Source organism: Fonsecaea pedrosoi (assembly GCF_000835455.1).
Source record: "Fonsecaea pedrosoi CBS 271.37 unplaced genomic scaffold supercont1.4, whole genome shotgun sequence".
Classification (NCBI taxonomy): Eukaryota; Fungi; Ascomycota; class Eurotiomycetes; order Chaetothyriales; family Herpotrichiellaceae; genus Fonsecaea; species Fonsecaea pedrosoi.
Window position 1 is genome coordinate 3,512,718 of NW_013550612.1, and position 17,849 is coordinate 3,530,566.

The 17,849-nt window shown below is 52.6% G+C and overlaps 7 protein-coding genes across 7 annotated transcripts; 4 read left to right on the forward strand and 3 right to left on the reverse strand.

Moving 5' to 3' along the window:
• Positions 1-657: 657 nt before the first annotated feature.
• On the reverse strand, positions 658-1,924 carry Z517_07072 (uncharacterized protein; the record flags this gene model as incomplete). The annotated part of the gene is made up of 3 exons (XM_013428810.1): positions 658-1,090; positions 1,161-1,283; positions 1,335-1,924. The coding sequence occupies 3 exons, from the start codon at positions 1,922-1,924 to the stop codon at positions 658-660; spliced, it is 1,146 nt and encodes a 381-aa protein (XP_013284264.1).
• A 745-nt stretch (positions 1,925-2,669) lies between these two features.
• Positions 2,670-4,670, forward strand: Z517_07073 (uncharacterized protein; the record flags this gene model as incomplete). The annotated part of the gene is made up of 9 exons (XM_013428811.1): positions 2,670-2,845; positions 2,891-3,050; positions 3,104-3,326; positions 3,374-3,581; positions 3,640-3,720; positions 3,771-3,955; positions 4,007-4,065; positions 4,121-4,285; positions 4,338-4,670. 9 exons carry the CDS (start codon positions 2,670-2,672, stop codon positions 4,668-4,670), a joined length of 1,590 nt encoding a protein of 529 aa, XP_013284265.1.
• A 1,085-nt stretch (positions 4,671-5,755) lies between these two features.
• On the forward strand, positions 5,756-7,263 carry Z517_07074 (ornithine aminotransferase; the record flags this gene model as incomplete). The annotated part of the gene is made up of 2 exons (XM_013428812.1): positions 5,756-7,027; positions 7,078-7,263. 2 exons carry the CDS (start codon positions 5,756-5,758, stop codon positions 7,261-7,263), a joined length of 1,458 nt encoding a protein of 485 aa, XP_013284266.1.
• Positions 7,264-7,685: 422 nt separating this feature from the next.
• On the reverse strand, positions 7,686-8,141 carry Z517_07075 (uncharacterized protein; the record flags this gene model as incomplete). Its single annotated transcript, XM_013428813.1, has 1 exon — positions 7,686-8,141. One exon carries the CDS (start codon positions 8,139-8,141, stop codon positions 7,686-7,688), a length of 456 nt encoding a protein of 151 aa, XP_013284267.1.
• A 2,676-nt stretch (positions 8,142-10,817) lies between these two features.
• On the reverse strand, positions 10,818-12,053 carry Z517_07076 (uncharacterized protein; the record flags this gene model as incomplete). Its single annotated transcript, XM_013428814.1, has 1 exon — positions 10,818-12,053. One exon carries the CDS (start codon positions 12,051-12,053, stop codon positions 10,818-10,820), a length of 1,236 nt encoding a protein of 411 aa, XP_013284268.1.
• A 1,837-nt stretch (positions 12,054-13,890) lies between these two features.
• Z517_07077 (uncharacterized protein) lies at positions 13,891-14,457 on the forward strand (the record flags this gene model as incomplete). The annotated part of the gene is made up of 2 exons (XM_013428815.1): positions 13,891-14,002; positions 14,066-14,457. The coding sequence occupies 2 exons, from the start codon at positions 13,891-13,893 to the stop codon at positions 14,455-14,457; spliced, it is 504 nt and encodes a 167-aa protein (XP_013284269.1).
• Positions 14,458-15,509: 1,052 nt separating this feature from the next.
• Positions 15,510-17,689, forward strand: Z517_07078 (uncharacterized protein; the record flags this gene model as incomplete). Its single annotated transcript, XM_013428816.1, has 6 exons — positions 15,510-15,685; positions 15,749-15,920; positions 16,022-16,277; positions 16,342-17,265; positions 17,371-17,495; positions 17,612-17,689. The coding sequence occupies 6 exons, from the start codon at positions 15,510-15,512 to the stop codon at positions 17,687-17,689; spliced, it is 1,731 nt and encodes a 576-aa protein (XP_013284270.1).
• Between the last annotated feature and the right edge of the window lie 160 nt (positions 17,690-17,849).

The following is a 17,849-nucleotide window of genomic DNA, read 5'->3' on the forward strand; positions in this document are numbered from 1 at the left end:
ACGATACCTGTGCCTATCCTGGGTCCAGGTCGAAAAGGACTTCTAGCCACATGAATGGACTCCTCTCACAACAAGAGGCGGTAGATGTGCTAAAAAGCCAGTCTGGGGCCTCGCTGGACTACTGTCTGCATCTTGGCGATTTGTGTGTAAGCCAAACCAGGAATCACACTTGTGACAATCTAATGAGCCCCTTCGAAGATTGTGCCATAATTCTGCCTGAGCGAACCTTCTCGGCCATCCCCACTACTATCGCCTGCGGCCAGGGTATGTCTGGTGGATGAATTGCCATTGTAGGTAAATCTAGCGCGCTCACAAACATACGACATGCCCAAGTATACGAGGATAAAGCGGTGGTGTTCTAGCCTCTCACCGAGATACGCCGTGGAGAACTACAAATATGTCTCTTGAATTGTATTCATCTTCGTGACACATTGTTTTGAGTTCTGGTGACGTTGCCTTGACAGTGGGGTTTTCGCGACTTGCCCATAGCGTTTTCAGAAAATATCTTGACATAAAGATCGGATCTCCGGAAGGATAAGGTGGACAACAAGATTAAGAGGTGTGCTGTGCTGCACACCTCCTGCTCCTCGTACAGAGAGTGAGATCAAGAATACACTCTAGAATACCTCCCACCGCAAACCGCAATGTAAGCATGACCTAGAAACCTATTGCCGGTTTCGAAGGGGCACGGGCACTTGAGTTTCCCCCTTCTTCATCTCGCGGGTGCGGGCTGGCCTTGTTCAATACCGTCTTCGCAAATTCTTCAAAGACGTCTCCCCATAGATGTCGTAGCTTGTATTCGGCGAAGTTCTCAGGGTAGGTGCGTATCTGACTCCATAAGATTTCGAGCTTGTCTGGCTCGTTGGCCAGGTCCGTCACGGGGATGATCCATGGGTGAACGGTGAAGAGGAGGGCTCGTGTCTTTGGCATGCGCATCAAGCTCTGTAATTCCATCCTCAGATGGACCTGCTTGATAGAATGACAGGGTGGATACGCGTCCAAGCGGCCCGGATGATAATTTTCGTGCGTCGGCTGCATGAACAGGTTGTTGCGCTGAACACCTCCGCCAACTTTCATGTTGACAAAATACCTGCAAAAAGCGTGACCCATGTCAGCGAATTCGGGCGTGGGACCTACTACGCACATGCGACTCTACACACCGTTCCATCGAAACCTGCAACTTTTCCTTCCACATCGGAATGGGCGCATGCAATTCGCGAATGGGCATTCCGATTCGTTCTTCCGCCGTCCAACCCGGAGGAAAAGACATGGCTGATGCTCGCCTACATACAATTAGCTCAGCTGCTTGGATGAAATGATCGAGTGTCACGGACAGGGAATAGAGCTGGTCTGATCCCTCCTGCAGGATATGTACGTCTTCGTACACTAGCAGCGAGGCCACTTCCAGCGGGTGCTTGTCCATCGGCTCTTGAATTCGGTATCGTTCGCCCATAAGGTTGTTTACGACATAATCTCCTTCGAGAACAAAAACGTGTGGATATCTGGTCGTGAGATACCGCACGATGATCTCCAGCCCTTCTAGACAAGCTTCGTAAGTACCATCCAAATACTGGAAGACAACTTCTCGCTCAGGCGTCTGGAGACGTGCGACTTTGTCACGATGTTCGGATGGATACAAGTCGTCGATGATCAGCCAGTCATTGACGTCGAGTTTGCGTATGCCCATCGTCATCAGATAGCGCGAGCCCTTCCAACTGCGTGAATATGCTGGTACATCTCGGGTCGGGTCTCCTTGGTAAGGCTTGATCTTGCCGAAATCCAGGGCCGTGAGGTTGCCCGCCACTGGAGGTCTTTGCTTTGCACTGGTGACCGAGATGGGAACCCTTCGTTTCGGATGCTGCAAGTAGAATCGACAGCAGAAGAATATCGACAATACTATCAGGAGCAAAATAAGCAAAGACATGTCCGATCTCTCTGGGGAAAATATCAAGTAAGGACGGATAGACTGTCGCCCCAAAAATGTACTTGTGATGGAAGCAGGGAAGGTTGGTCAACCATGAAAGGGGTATATATGGCCACAGTCAGAACGACAGTTTTGCTGGGGGGGATTCACGTGTGCAACGCGCGGAAGATCCAGCCGTCTTTCGATCTGGCACTGGCGCGCCTGTATCCCGTCGTTCACCTGCCATCAATGAGGCTGACCTTTCCCAAGGCTTCCGCCATCCCTGCGCTTTCCGCTGAGCTATGAGAGCGAGTGAGCTGCCATGTTCATTCCGATGACTATCCGAGTTCATCACGGCAGAATTTTTCATAGGACGCTCTTAGGTAACGACAAACGGGGAGATAAGAGGTGTAAGGTTCCGAACACGGACGATCAAGCTACCTTGCCGACGATGGTGATTGGATGGGACGAAAGGCTACATGATATGCCCATTGCCCGATACTCCTGACCCGCTGCGGTTCTTCAGAATGGCACGCTTGTCTCAAAACGGAGTATTAGCCGCGACAGTCGAGGTGCCTCTGTACTCAAACCAGACCAGGTTATGCCAAAGAGGTGGGAGCGACAGTGAAAATGTGATTGCACTCCTATGCATACCGTTCTATCAGCGATGCCTTTTAACATGACCTCGCCCATTGCCTGCGTCCAGGACAGGTTCACATATCTTCTTTTCACACCTTCTTAGTCTTGGGGAGGGCCGCAGAGCAAAATGGCTGAGCCGCTTGCCAAAATGAACCACTCGAAACCCACAGGGCTTGAACCTGTACCAAGTCTTGAAATAGGTGCCATGGAGATTGTCGAGAACAACGTCACTGAGGCACAAGGGCATCAGGCTGAGATGCCGCGCTCCTTCTCGCGCCTGTCGTCCATTGCTGTCGGATTCGGGTACGATCGCATACCCCTTTGTGAACTTGGTCTGACGCACCACAGTATCACAAACAGTTGGATTGCCTATCTGAGCAGTTTCGCCATCTCCTTGAGCTATGGTGGCCGCCCAGTGGTCATCTTTGGTTGCTTGATAGCTACCTTCGTGCAAGGATTCATCACGCTGGGCCTTTCGGAGATTGCGTCGGCTTTCCCTTCGTCAGGCGTAAGCGGTCGTTGTCCCTGCCGCCCACACCGATACTGATAGTTTCCGGACAGGGACAATATCATTTTGTATGGGTGTTGGCACCCCTGAAAACCAGGCGCTTTGCTGCGTTTGTTATCGGGTGGATGACCTTACTCGGATGGTGGATCATTGCTTGTTCTGGCGCCACTCTCTCTGCCGTTTCTATCATCGGCATGGTCAGTTTCTGGTACCCGGACCTGGTCCTGCATGCCTGGCAGACATGGTTAGTCTACGTCGGCGTCGTCTGCATGACAGGTAAGACACAGAAATGACGATGTGTGCGACATGGCTAATTCCACCAGCGGCACCGGTCGTTCTCTTCCCCAAGGCAGTGCCACGCATCGCTCAGTTCGTCCTCACCATGTCGATTGTCGGCTTTGTTATTTGTTTCACCATTGTTCTGGCGATGAAGAAACAAGTGGTTCCTGGCAGCACCGTGACAAAACTCAACCAAGGCACATCAGGATGGCCGGATGGTTTGGGATGGTTTCTCGGGATTTGTAACGCATTGTCAGTCAGCGCTCTTGTTCCCTTTTTGCGAAGTCACCAGTCTGTCTAACATCGGCAGATTTGCGTATGTCGGAACAGACAGCCCGATCCACATCGCAGAAGAGATGCACAGACCTGGAAGACAAATCCCGGAAGCTATGTGAGTGACGACCGTGATCCTGACGGACACAACGCTGAGCCATTTTGCAGGAATACCACGATTCTCATCGGATTCCTGACCACAATGCCGCTCATGGTTGCAATGATGTACACAGTGGCTGACACAGACGCCGTTGTCAATTCTGCTCTGCCCTCGCTCGAAGCCTTCTATCAAATTACAGGAAGTAAGGGGGTTTCCACGTTCATGTTGGCATGGACCACCGTCATCTATACTGGTGAGTGATTTTGTCCCGGAACAGTCAAGCTTATGACTGAATCGCGTCCAGTGTGTGTCGTGCCTCAGTGGGTTACATGTGGGCGCATGGCGTGGGCATTTTCTCGAGACGTAAGGAATGCGCTTCGTGTGACGAGGAATACTTGTATGCTGACTCAATGTCAAGAACGGGCTGCCGTTCTCAGACTACTTCAAGCATCTCCACCCGAAGACCAAAGTCCCAGTGAGAGCCACCGTGCTCTCTGTGGTCTTCTGTTGGATTTATGGACTCTTATTCATCGCGTCCTCAGCAGCCTTCAACTCTATTATTACCTCGGCTGTGCTTTACCTGGTAAGGTTCAATTGGATCATGGGCAGAGACTCCCTCTTCTGACGAGCTATAGAACATCACCTATGTGGTCCCTCAGGCTATATTGCTCGCACGCGGGCGCTCGACCCTACCAAACCGGGCTTTAAATCTCGGAAAGCTCGGCTTGTTTTGCAACGTCTTTTCGCAAATTGCGGTCGTTTGCATCTTGGTTTTCACCTGTTTCCCCAGTTTCGACCCTATCCAAATCTCCAGTATGAATTGGTCCAGTGTTGTTCTGGTCGGCCTGTTTGGCCTCATTATTGTACTATTCTTCGTCACAGGCAGGAACTTCCAAGGCCCAGAGATCGATATGGCGCTGATCAGCGCTGCAAATCAACAAGAGCGGGATCTCAGCAAGAGAAAATAAGATGGAGGAGTGGTGGGGGAAATGCGGTGGACCTTAAAACTTGTGTCCTTTTTGCTTTTATAGAACTAAGCAGGTAGTAGCTCGAGTTCACGAGTGCATTTACTGGGGATTTGACTTAATTATAGTCAAGTCTTCATTCACATAATTATCTAAATGATCTGTATTTCCTTTCTATTGTTGAGAAAAAGTCTCATTAGACTATCCTATTAAGTATCGCCCTCGTACGTGATATCGGCAAAAAGTCCCGCGGCCTAAAGCTATAGGGGAGAAGCCCAGGCAGCCCAGGCAGCCCAAGGGTTCTGGGGGTCATCTAAGCGGGCCTCGCGTGCCCAGAGCCTTACTGTAAGGACAGCCTATGTATGTACATAAGTGTTTAGATTCGCCCTTACAGTAGGCAAACAGCGGCCTGGGCAGGTCAAGCGAGGCATCGACCACGGGAAAATCTGCAGAAGCAGGAAAATGTTGTCACGTGGCTGCTCAGTGCAAGGCGGTACGGTCGGGTGAGTTTCCGGTCCTTTCTACGTGCTAGTGAGGAGTAAAGGCTTGACTGGGGGCACACATCCCGCGCTTAGCCGCAGTTGAGCTTACATACAGGGTCACGCAGGTAGCTTGGGCAGGCTTGGGTTAGCCCACTTGCCCCTCGACAACCCCTCGCCTCTCGCCCACTGTGCCGCCACCTCTCGTGCCCTTGCATATCTCATTACGCTTCACAGACAACCACCCGTCGACCCTGTCCACTCGAAATCGCCCTCTGTCATTGCGGGTCAGACTCGTGAGCCGCTCCAGACGCTTAAGCTCCCACGGCTCCCCTCCACTCGGGATACACCTGCACTTAGGGGTATAGCAACAAGGCGAGTTCCATGTGGAAAATCTCTGCACATGACCTGACGTGGTGGACCTCATTGATCAAGGGTATTTAAATAATTTTGCCCCGGCATTCCTATGGGAGAGACGACGATTACTTCACTCCAGTTACACAAGATTGAGCCCACTTTCGACATTTCAGCATAACACGAAGGCGTTGTCCAATTAGCGCAACTTCGATTCGGAATATATCAAGAACCATAATCACCTCATCCTCTATAATGGCACCGTCGGCAACCAACGGCGATGGCGTCAACGGCATCACCAGGGTAAATGGGCAGACGACTGGCACTCAGTTGAAAGCGACGGCTCCGGCGTTCCACCCAGCTGGCACCCCCGATCGATCAAGGTACCATGCCTCGACTTCCGATGAAGCCATCCACACTGAGCATGAATACGCCGCTCACAACTACCACCCTCTACCGGTTGTCTTTGCTCGAGCGCTGGGAACCACTGTATGGGATCCAGAGGGCCGACAATATCTGGATTTCCTTTCCGCGTATTCTGCCGTGAACCAGGGCCATTGCCACCCAGAACTCGTCAAAGCCTTGGTCGAACAAGCATCCACGCTCACCTTGAGCTCGAGGGCATTCTACAATGACGTATTCCCCCGCTTTGCAGAATTTGTCACCAAGTATTTCAACTTTGACATGGTTTTGCCAATGAACACCGGTGCTGAGGCCGTGGAAACAGCAGTCAAGATCGCCAGGAAATGGGGATATAAATCCAAAGGCATACCACATGACGAGGCAATCGTGCTCAGTGTGGGGGAAAATTTCCATGGACGGACGTTCTCTGCCATCTCCATGTCCACTGACCCTGAATCCCGCGACAACTATGGTCCCTACCTACCCGGCGTCGGTAGCATCTCTCCAGCCACGGGCAAAGTTATTCCATACAATCACATCCCGGCTGTCCGTGCCGCATTCGAATCCCACGGCGACAAGATTGCCGGGTTCCTCGTTGAACCGATCCAGGGGGAAGCCGGTATTGTGGTTCCTGACGACAGCTATCTGGCGGAGCTTCGCGCACTGTGCGATCAATATAACGTGCTGCTCATTTGCGACGAGATTCAAACAGGTATCGCGCGAACGGGGAAACTTCTTTGCCACGAATGGGCTGGAATAAAACCAGACCTTGTTCTGTTGGGTAAAGCCATCTCTGGCGGAATGTATCCCGTCTCCTGCGTCCTCGGCCGCAAAGACGTAATGCTCACCATCGAACCCGGTACACACGGGTCCACGTACGGCGGCAACCCGCTTGGTTGTGCCGTCGCGATCCGTGCCCTTGAGGTCGTCCGTGAAGAGAAGATGACTGAACGGGCAGAGAAGCTCGGACATGTTTTCCGCGATGGATTGAGGGACCTGAATTCGGATTTGATCAAAACAGTCAGGGGTAAGGGGCTGCTGAACGCGATTGTCATTGATGAGGAAAAGACAAACGGACACAGTGCGTGGGATCTGTGTATGTTGATGAAGGAGAAGGGATTATTGGTGAGTTTTCCACTTCTCTAGGTCATAGCAGTTCTAACCGTGCACGACAGGCAAAACCCACGCACCAGAACATCATTCGTCTTGCTCCGCCGCTAGTCATTACAGAAGATGAGATCAAGCGTGCTTTGGCCATCATTGCGGAGGCAGTGGTGGAACTTCCGAACTTAAAGGGAGAGAAAGAGAAGCAGGTCCTTCCAGAGGGTGAGAAGAATGTTCACATTGGTGTGGACAATTAAATTGGACTCTATTGATGGAGTGGACTCGCCGCATAAGAGGGGTATGAACCGCATTGAGGGTGCGATGTATCAAATACTAACGAGTCACGGAGTAATGACGCTCACTAGAGACATGCGACATGGGTCTGTGTTTGCAAAGAGGTGGCATTGACGGTCAGCTCTTTTCCAGCCAGGGGAATTTTCATTTTTAGGTTGACAGGTCAATGGTCTTCCAGTTTCGAGTACTGCTGCATGGGTGTTTGGGATTGTTCAACCTTGTGTGAACAAAAAGGGGTACTTAGGACGAAAGTTTGAAGCTTGTTGGGCAAAGAGTCAGTCATGGATCAAAGCGTTGACCTGAATAGACCTGTACCCATTGCCCGACGCCACTCTCATCCATCGCGGATGGTTTGCTTGTCAAGCTACCAGATTGATTCCCTTGCTCATGTGGGCCCGCTGTCTCTTTTTCCCACTCTGTCTTCCGCAAAGATCTGACCGACGTACTTCAGGTCCTGTGCGATCTGGGGCTTCTCCTGGTGTTCTACTCGGGAGCGGCCGGTTGTTTGACCGCTGGGAGGTTGAGATACAGCGAGCTCGGAGGCTACTGCATCAACTCTCGACACCGAGCCATCTGTTGACGATGGATTTGCGAGGACGGGCCACTTTCTCCGTGTGCTGCTCACATGGCTTCTCTTCTTATGTGGGGTGACATGGTGAGCGAGGCCAGAACTCAGGCCGTTCCACGGCTGAACTTGGATGTCCTCGGCCATGAATCGTTGCATTGGCGAGAGGCCCGGCGGTGTCGTCTCTTTGACCGCGTCGACTCTGGCTCGTGTGGTGTTCTGGAAAGTCAGCCCCTCCAGGGAGGTCGCGCTCCGTGTCGTCTTTGCGTGGCTCATGGAGTTAGCTGGATATGAAAAGAGCAGTGTGCAGGGGTGAAGAAGAGGTCTCTCTGGCAATGGAAGAGGCTCGGATTATCGCACTGGGGAAAGCATTCGACCTCTTTTTCCTATCCGTCAGTCGATGGGTCAGGAAAGACCCCCCGTCTTATATACTGCTTTCCCACCGACAGTATATGGTACTACGGCCATCCCCATTGCGCCCTGAAACTTTCTCTCGCCCCCTCGTGGTCGGTTGCGCCGGGCCACGACCAACGGAATGGCGTAGGATCAGACGTTCACACAAGGTGGTAGTCAACCTTTGGATATCGACAGTGGCCTCATCCATTCCATTGCTCTGCCGCCCCTGGTCACATTCTATGGTGTGTATCGTCGGCCTCAGTGCAGGTGAGATGTCAGCCTGCGTCAACCGATGCATACCTCCACTAAACGCGCTCGGCGCGGGGCCGAGGAGGGCTGGGAAAACCCTTTCGCAAGAGTATCCTTCTCTTTCTCCATCCTTGGAGTTGTTCCCAGTGGAAGATGGAGGAGGTCATTGCCCAATGTCCTAGGCCAGACTGGTCGGTAATTTCGCAATCCACCTATCTTTAGTAGAGAAGCCTGTCCTTCATAGTGGTCAGACACATCGCGACACTGGCACATACTGCGATGTGCATACTTCAGCCTCATGTGGATTCAGATGCCGCACTTGTCGGATTTCATTGGTGGCCCCAACTAGTCCGATTGTCTGGCCTCGTTCTCGTCCTTGACTACGGCTCTTCAACCCTATGCATGAAGGTCTGGATGGACGATTGGATCTCGATGCTGGCCCACGTAGCGAAGGTGGGTCAGTGTATTGATGAGGTTTGAGGATAAGAGGCGACGCTAGATTGATTGGTCTGGGGTAAAGGCCCCAGGAGATCTGGCTGGCATGGCTGGTCACAGATGGAGGTGTGATTAGGCTGTGCGCAGTGTCTCGACTTTGGGCGCAGCTGGTTCAAATTCCCCGTCCTTCCCAGCGCTCATCGCGTTTGACCCTCGTCTTCAACCTCTGAATATTCATCGACACTTGACAGCACAAAGAACTTATTCATCGTGGGCGTCAAGTCCAGACTCGAAGGCATTCTAATCTCCTTCCTCGCACAGCTGAGGTCTCGTACTGACATTTCCGTGCACCAGGAGTCCTTCCAATCCACCAGGGTGACGGCGTTGCGCGGAGACTGTACGTCTTCGCGCAACCGTCATCCGCAACAATCACTATGATTACCGACTAATTGACGGCGTTCGCGAACCACGTCAGGAACGTCATGCTCTGCGAGGCGATACAGTTGAACCCCTCGGTGACGCCCCTTTACCAGCAACCTTTACCTTCCTTTCGACGCTCTCCAACTCTCGTCCCAACCCAGGCCACGACGATGATGAATTCTCCAAGATGTTCGACGAGTTCATCGATCAGAAGTTTTTGGCCAACGATCCTTGCATGACTTGCCAAGGCACTCCTGGAATTTCCTGTCTTTGTGACCTGCCTGATTCAGCACTGCTTGATCGCAACGACTCCCCGTCCTATTCTTGGAACGAACCCACAGCAACACCCTCCTCCAACATGTCCAACAACGGAAACAGAGACGCCTCACCCTCTGCTTTACAAGCCCAGCCTAGCAAAAGCGGAAGAGACTCTCAAATTTCATTGACGTGTCGTCCCGGGCCTGCCGAGCTAGCAATGGATATCTCCTCCGGTCTGCCGTTGCCCGAGTTCAGAAGAGCCGAAGGCAGTCCACTGGCCATTCCACCAGTGAGCCTGAGTACACCCTCGGTTCTTAGATGTCCGCATTGTAACCAATGCTATGGCTCGAGCCCACTCCAGGCTCGACGTTTCCGGTGAGCATGAAAACTCTACAACAATGACGCTTTCGTCTCTGATGGACTGCAGGGACCATGTTGAAAAACACAAGACCCAAAGGTGTAACCTTCAAGGCTGTGGGGTCTTCCTGAAGAACGATGCACGGACACTCCAACGTCATCTGAGGACGGCTCATGCCGCTCAAGCACAGACCCAAGACACATTCAGATGTGCGTGCGGGAAGTGGTACAGACGGAAGGACCATCTCATACGACACCATAAGACGTGCCGCAGCAGTCGATAAAGCACACCGAGGAAGTAGCAGGTGTAGGTTGTTGGAAACGGACCATGGTTTCATTCGAGTGTGTGGGCACGGATCTCCTTCGAGGTGTGGATCACCGACGTGGTTTGCGATCATCACCATCATTACGGATAATCATTGCTTTTCTCTTTCTTTTTTTCAATGGTCACGGATAACAAAATTGTCTTTTTTCTTTCTTTTATTTGGAGCCTTGCTTTACGTCAGTTCTTACGTCACAGTATTACTTTGTCTGTTTCTCATATAGCGTTGATTGTCTGACGAGGCATGAGACGATGGAAGGTGCTATAGGTTGACAGATTTGGAAAATGGAAAATGGCAATTTTATGTAAACGATGACCTCAAGTTGAACATTCCCGGGAAATGTTTCGGGTGTGATATTCGTTGTCCCTCGCCACTACTAGACGTCGCCATAGACTCCAAATTCTCCGGGCGGTTTAAGGCATGGCCTTTATAACAACAAACAAATTCCTAGCAGACTTCAGATCCATGCAATGTTCCAGATCCCAGGAACCAAAAACAGTAATCATTCTCACGGCTACCCGAGGTCGAAGTCCACCCTCGACACCAACATCTTCTCTATCCAGAAGATCTTGTCCACTTCCTCCTTGAGTAGTTTGCAAATCGTACACTTCTGGATTCCCACAGAAAGACGAACCAGATTCATAGCGGAATGGCTCTCGTCCCACAGCAATAAGTAACTGTGGGGATGGGCATCTTCCGGGGCCGTGTAGAAGAACGAATAGGTCAGGCAGGCTCCGCCAGACTTGTATCCCTTACAGACACGACCAAGGGGGTTCGCTGGCCGTTCGTCTCCTCCTTGTTTGCCACCATCCAAAACATCGACAGCCGGCCCGGGTATCAACAGCTGGACCGGGACTTTTCGTGGTAGGAAAGTAGCCGTGGGTGGTAAGGACAATGTATGGAGTTGACGCCGGTACCTTTGGATCTTCCTCCACCGAGCCTTTCCTGCTTGTTTCCTGATTTCTGCCTTGTCTTGTCTTCCGATGAGGGCATCGGAAGACACTTCGGCTTCTTCGAACAAATCTCCAGAATGAGTCGGTGATACATTTCCTATGCTTCCAATGTGGTCGCGATTCTGTGCCTCGTCATTCACCGGGTGATCGTCTTCATCGAGTATGGGGCTTGACCCGACTGTCGTCACGGTCGACTCTGGAAAGGTGCCGTTGGTGCAGTTCCCGTCATGCAGGAGATTAGTGTCGGTCAGGCAACCTTGACCCCTCAGCCCGCTGGTCGAACTGACACTAGCTGTCTCAATTCCTGTGGAAAGGGTGTCACTTTCCGGGTCCAGCTGCAAGGAGATAACACCACCGGGTCCTGATCTTTTCGCCTCTATGGCTCGTTGCCGGGATGCAATGCCACTGCCGACAACCTCTGGCTCGTTACAGTGGCGGACCACCCATATCACGCCATGCTCTTCAAACACACATATAAAGGACGACGACGCTTTCAGCCTCTTGAGATGCTTCAGTCGGTGTCTACGCAACTTTGACGTACAGTCCCTAAAGTCGATGGCCTTGGCCACGTATTTCTTGTCGCTGGAATCGAGGGCCGCGAGCAGGTACAGATCTCCGTGGCTCTCGCTTCGAATGAACCTGACGATCTGGTAGTTAGGACCGAGGCGAACGTTTTCGAATGGATTGTCTGGGCTCTGCGACGCATGATCCGAGTCTTGGTCGAACACGCTTGATGCAGAGGTGAAGTCGGATCCCGTCCGCCGCGAGGCTGAAGCCCCTTTTGACACTTCCATCATCTCCGCAATTGCGACGGCGCACAGCTCGGCTATATCAATGACAACGACAGGAGAGTCAGAGGACCCCACGATGACTCACAATGCGATGGATGCTCTATGGGGTTGCCGTGGTCTGTATCAGGCTGAGGCGCTCCGACTTTGTGCTAAATTGGGGCCACCAATCAAATGAATGAATGACTCGCTCGACGGGCAACCATCAGTCATGATCAGCCAACTGTCTGCAGCCTTACTTCTCAGTATAGCCGTGCAGCAACTCGGATATACTTTCTACATCGCAGCTTGTTGCCAGAGAGGTCACAAGAAAACCATTGCTTGACAAGTCCTCTCCCCTGAACCGGCACCAACTCATCGTTGAACGAGTGAACCGACAAAGGTGTCTCTGTCGAGATGTTCATCCTTTGACTACGCCGCTGCGGCGTTCCTATTCACCGAGCTCTCGAGCTCCGTGACCTGCCCGTGCTGTGGAACGAGTAGACTGGACTCCCTTGTCTCGTCGAGAGTCCTCCATTCGCTCCATCTGTCGAGTGCCCGGGCAGATCGAATCCGTCGCCATCGTCTGTCAACACCGATAGACAATCAATCCTGTACGGCTCTCGGCAGGGCTATTCTCCTCACCCGCGAGACAAGACAAAAGGATGGATGAAAGACAAAAACTCCCAGCCCCCAAAGTGCTGGGGAAAGTTGCCGGATATACCTAGAGTAATACCATGGTCGACGGAGCCTCGGGTTGGTTGAGATCGGTTCGAACCGAGCCTAAGATGGAGGTCTCTTCCTAGTCAGGTATGAACAAGACGTCATTTCACCACCTGTACCATCTACAAGGCACTCAAATTACTTGGAATAAGAAAGAAAATTAAGGAGCCCAGTTATGGGTGAGCAAAGACCACTTTAGCTTTTGACTGAGCACTCCTTGGACAAGAGACCGGGCCGTGGGGGCCAGTGAAAAAAGCCGAGATGAGCCGTAGGTCTAGGTATGTAACTGGAATCTATCTGACTCGTGGCCTGATTGCCGCGGCCACTGGACCAGACTCTGGCGGGCGACCCTTTTGGCAATGCGACTTCTCCAACCTCCTACCAAAGCTTGTTCCATCATGGTGCCTCTCGACGGCAAAATTGGTCCGTTCACTGAAGCGAAAGCCAACCCTCCTTGGAGGGTGTGCTGGTCGCGTTATTGCCACAATGGCGATGGTTTAACGTGTCTTTCTGTGAACGGCTCGGTGGTTGGTACTGCAAATGCATTGCATAGAGGAAGGCCACATCGGCGTCGAAGATCGGGTCAACCAGGCTCTTGACCACAGGATCTCTTCCGCCAATCAGTGCGCGAATGATTTTCACGTTCCAGATCCATCAAGATTTATTGCACAGATGTCTTGTTTCTAGTGGAAAGCTTCAACGGAGATCAAGAAGAGATTGTCACGAGGGAAATACTGCCAAGCTGGAATTGGCAGAGTCCTGGCTGCCATGGAGGACGGGATGATTCTGGGCCCACGATCACACCAGAAGAAACATGGGTCAACTCAACGTTTAGGGCAGACCACATTCGCTGCAACCTCAGCCTTCCAGAACAATGCGCAGAGTTCTAGGCTCATGACAACTTCCAAGAATTCTGAACATGCGCGATGCGAGGTCGGGTGTCTTAGCGACGACCTGGAGTTACTCCTGGACTTCCTTGGCCCTGGCTACTTGACGCCCGTCGCAGAGGTCGTCGATTGTTTTGAGATTGCCGTGGCCCAGAGAATTTCCTCCAAGTCAATGTTCATGGCAGAATCTCAGCTTCTTTCCTGGTCGAAATTCGAAACAGCGAGATGAGAAAACGTGGACCGTCCTCGTCAGAGATATGGCATCGAACTGCAAACGTCGACTCCCGACGACTGATATACTTCCCAAAATCTCAATTGCTGACGAGCAACGGAACCCCCAGCCGGTCACGCTTGGAGTTGCCACACTGGGTTTGTATCAAATTGACGATTCTCCAAAGGATCCGGACAACAATGTCTAACCAGCTTGAGTAGGGGCTTTGGGGCAGTCACCGTCACACCCGCTGACACTGAGATCAAACTACGACTGCATCAAGCAAGGGCAGGCGGCTCAACTTGGTCTCCATTACCGAACAGATCTCACGGCAGCAGCAAACTCGACGCGCAACTCTCACAAGAGAGCTGAAAAGAACCGTAGAGATCGTCTAGCGCTCGCAATGCAAGAGCTTGTCATGCTACTTCCACAAAAGCCCTCGACCTCAAACTCGTCGGGCAATCAACGTGGCGGTAAAGCCGAGACCGTCGAGATCGCCGTGCAATACATCAAACAGTTACAGGAAGAAGTCAATGCCTTGAAGCGCCTTGCTCTGTCACCTTCCGTATCAAGGACCTGTCTTCATGAGAACACCACAGCACAAGATCAATAAAAAGGTGTTTGCCACTGTTGCTGGATCATGTTGTCAGATATTGCCCTTCGGATGAAAGCTCATAAACGTCAGAATGTGGCATTTGTGACTGAAAATCCATAGGAAACAGCAGGTGACTGACAAACTCACCATCATACCACGAGGCGGAAGAGTATTTTACAGACTACCACAGACGGGGTTCGCACATCATTGCCCATGCTTCAAGTGCTGTGATTTGAGCAAGTCAGAGTGGTCTCCTTGTCCAAATCATCAAGAGGTGGCTTGGTTGGTCAAGCGTGCTTGGAAATAACCGGGACTCGGCAGCATAGCTTGACTCCAGACCGATCCTAGTCGCTACTCAATGACGAGATTCTTTCAACGTGCCGACGACATTCAAAGGCGACTGGCTCTCGTATTTGAATCGAGATTATCCTGTCCGGACACAAGAGTCGAATTTTACGGCCCAGAAACCATCAATGTATCCGATTGAGGGGGGAGACTTTCCGCCCGCACCCGAAGGCTTGGAAGCAGAGAAATTCGCCAGGCTGGTGCTCGGCAAAGCTGGGTTGTCTGCGCACATCTGGTATCAGGGGACGTATACTTTTCTCAGATCAACCCATTTTTATATCCGCACGTTGAGCACGTTCTGGACATGGGGCTTACAATTGGCTCTCCACGAGGCCATTCCAAGGCTTTGCCAAGAGCCCTGTTCCGCCCCACCCATTTTCTTGGCGGCGGGATTCCTTGGCATTTACGCCTCTATCAGAGTTCCAGGGAGGCTACTCCTTCCCACGGGCATCACGACGCTTGCTCGTTAGGTGCCTATACGACTCCCAGCGTGGCCTTATCCCCTTGGCACTGTGGTCCAGAGGGACCTTGGCGAATAAAATGCGGGCTCTCAAGGGTCAGTCATTGTTACCTTGTGGTAGCTTTCTTCTGCTGCGACGAGCAGATCTCTAAGTGAGTTCAATGATAAAAAGACTGACACTCCGCCCTTTCCTCGCTCTCTTTCGACTCCCACAAACTTGGACACCGCCAATTCGACCTTGGAGAGAAACAGGTTCTAGAACAGGATGGTTCTCCACCAGTTCGATTACATTTTTGCCATTGGCACCATCTTTGCTTTCCTCGACGCGTGGAACATTGGTGCCAACGATGTCGCCAACTCGTTTGCGACGTCGGTGTCGTCCCGATCCCTGACTTACCTCCAAGCTATGGCCATTGCCTCAGTCATGGAGTTTGCTGGCAGGTACGGAAGATCCCTGGAATGCTTCCCCACGCTGGATATCGGGAACTTATACATGATTAACAGTGTCGCCGTCGGAGCCCGCGTGGCAGACACCATCCGAACCAAGATTGTTGACCCAGACTTGTTCGAGGGCACCCCCACCATGCTCATGTTGGGCATGACGTGCGCCGTCATCGGCTCATCCGTCTACCTCACGATTGCGACTAAGCTTGGTTTGCCTGTTTCGACGACTCATGTAAGCTTCGTTCGCTTCCGCTCTACGTTCTCTGTGTACCACTTCCATTCGATGCTCTGTTCAGGGGAGTTGGCTAACGCACCGATCTACCGAGACAATAGTCAATCATGGGTGGTGTTATTGGCATGGGTATTGCCTCTGTTGGCGCGAGCGATATCACCTGGTGGGGTGGAGATGTCAACTCGGGAGTTGTTTCGGTCTTTTTGGCCTGGATCATCGCCCCGTTCTGCTCTGGGGCTTTTGCGGCCATCACTTTCCTCATCACCAAATATTTGGTCATGCTCCGCCAGAACCCTCTCATGAAGGCGCTGGTTTCAATCCCCATCTACTTTGGTATCACGTCCGGCCTCATCACCAGTAAGTCTTCCTGGGGACGGTACGGCTTCGGAACCTTGCGTGTTCTGACCTTGATCCTTTCTAGTGCTTATCGTCTGGAAGGGCGGTTCCACGCGTATCCATCTCAGTGACCCCGAGACTATCGGTGTGATCTTCGGGGTTGGTGCTGCGGTCGCCCTGTTGGTAGCCGTGTTTTTCTGCCCCTGGCTCTATCGTGTCTTGCTCAAGGACGACTGGGAGCTCCAATGGTACCACGTTTTCCTAGGACCCCTTCTCCTCCGGCGACCGGACCCCGCCCCGGCGCCGGAGGGATATCAGGCAGTCAGGGATTACTACCGCGGACACAAGACCATGGACGAGTTGAAGGCGTACCGCGAGGCACAAGCCCACGCTCATCCCAAAGACGAAGAACAACTGGTGCACGGTTCGGAGAAGGGTGTGCCCGTCAGCGAGAACGGGAAGGCATCTTCGGAGGAGAGCCACGTCCCCGAAAAGAACCCAGATATGCCCCAGATCATCGGCCCCCGACCCGAAGGAGCTGCCTTTTCTCCCGCCGTCCTGTTCTGGCAATTTAAGCGCGTCTTCTTCCGCGGCGTGGAGCAAGACATTATCGCCCAGCAGAAGAAGGCCAGCATCCTCAGCGGCGACATCGAGGCCACCCACGCCTATGTCGAGCACTACGACAACAAGGCCGAGTACCTCTATTCGTTCCTGCAGGTGCTGACAGCCTCGGCCGCCTCCTTCACCCACGGCGCCAACGACGTCTCCAACGCCATCGGACCCTACAGCACCATCTACCAGATCTGGCGGACCAACGAGCTGGGCAGCAAGGTCCCCGTGCCGTACTGGATCCTGGTCTTTGGCGGTGCGGCTATCGTAATCGGTCTGTGGACCTATGGGTACAACATCATGCGCAACCTGGGTAACCGCATCACCCTGCACTCTCCGTCGCGCGGGTTCTGCATGGAACTGGGCGCCGCCGTCACCGTCATCATGGCCACCCGACTGAGTACGTGTCCCTACTGCCCTTTCCCTTCTATCCATTCCTCCTACCTTTTCACTCGTCTACATTCTTGGCTCAATGACTAACTCTTTTTTTCCCCCTCACACACAGAACTCCCCGTCTCCACCACCCAGTGCATCACCGGCGCCACCGTCGGCGTCGGCCTCTGCGCCGGAACCTGGCGAACCATCAACTGGCGCATGGTCCTCTGGATCTACGGCGGTTGGGTCATTACCGTACGTCCCCCCCTCCGTTCCCCCTTTCTTTTTCTTTGTGGGAGAAAGGGAAAATCCCTCCACCCGCAATGCTCTTTGGATAGTCGACATGTACTAACAATCATATGTGTCCTTAGTTGCCCCTCACCGGTATCATCTCGGGTTGTCTGATGGGCATCATCATCAACGCTCCCCGGTGGGGGTTGACGGTGTAAACGGACCGTCGGGTCTGGCCTGTTGGCTGGCTAGCTGGCTTGCTTGTAAGGCCTGATGGGTCGTTCGTTCACACGCGGACTGTTGTATGTATCATGCCTCATACGTCCAGTGGAACTCAACACCTGTTCGTCCGAGACTCACGGGCATGCGTCACAAGTC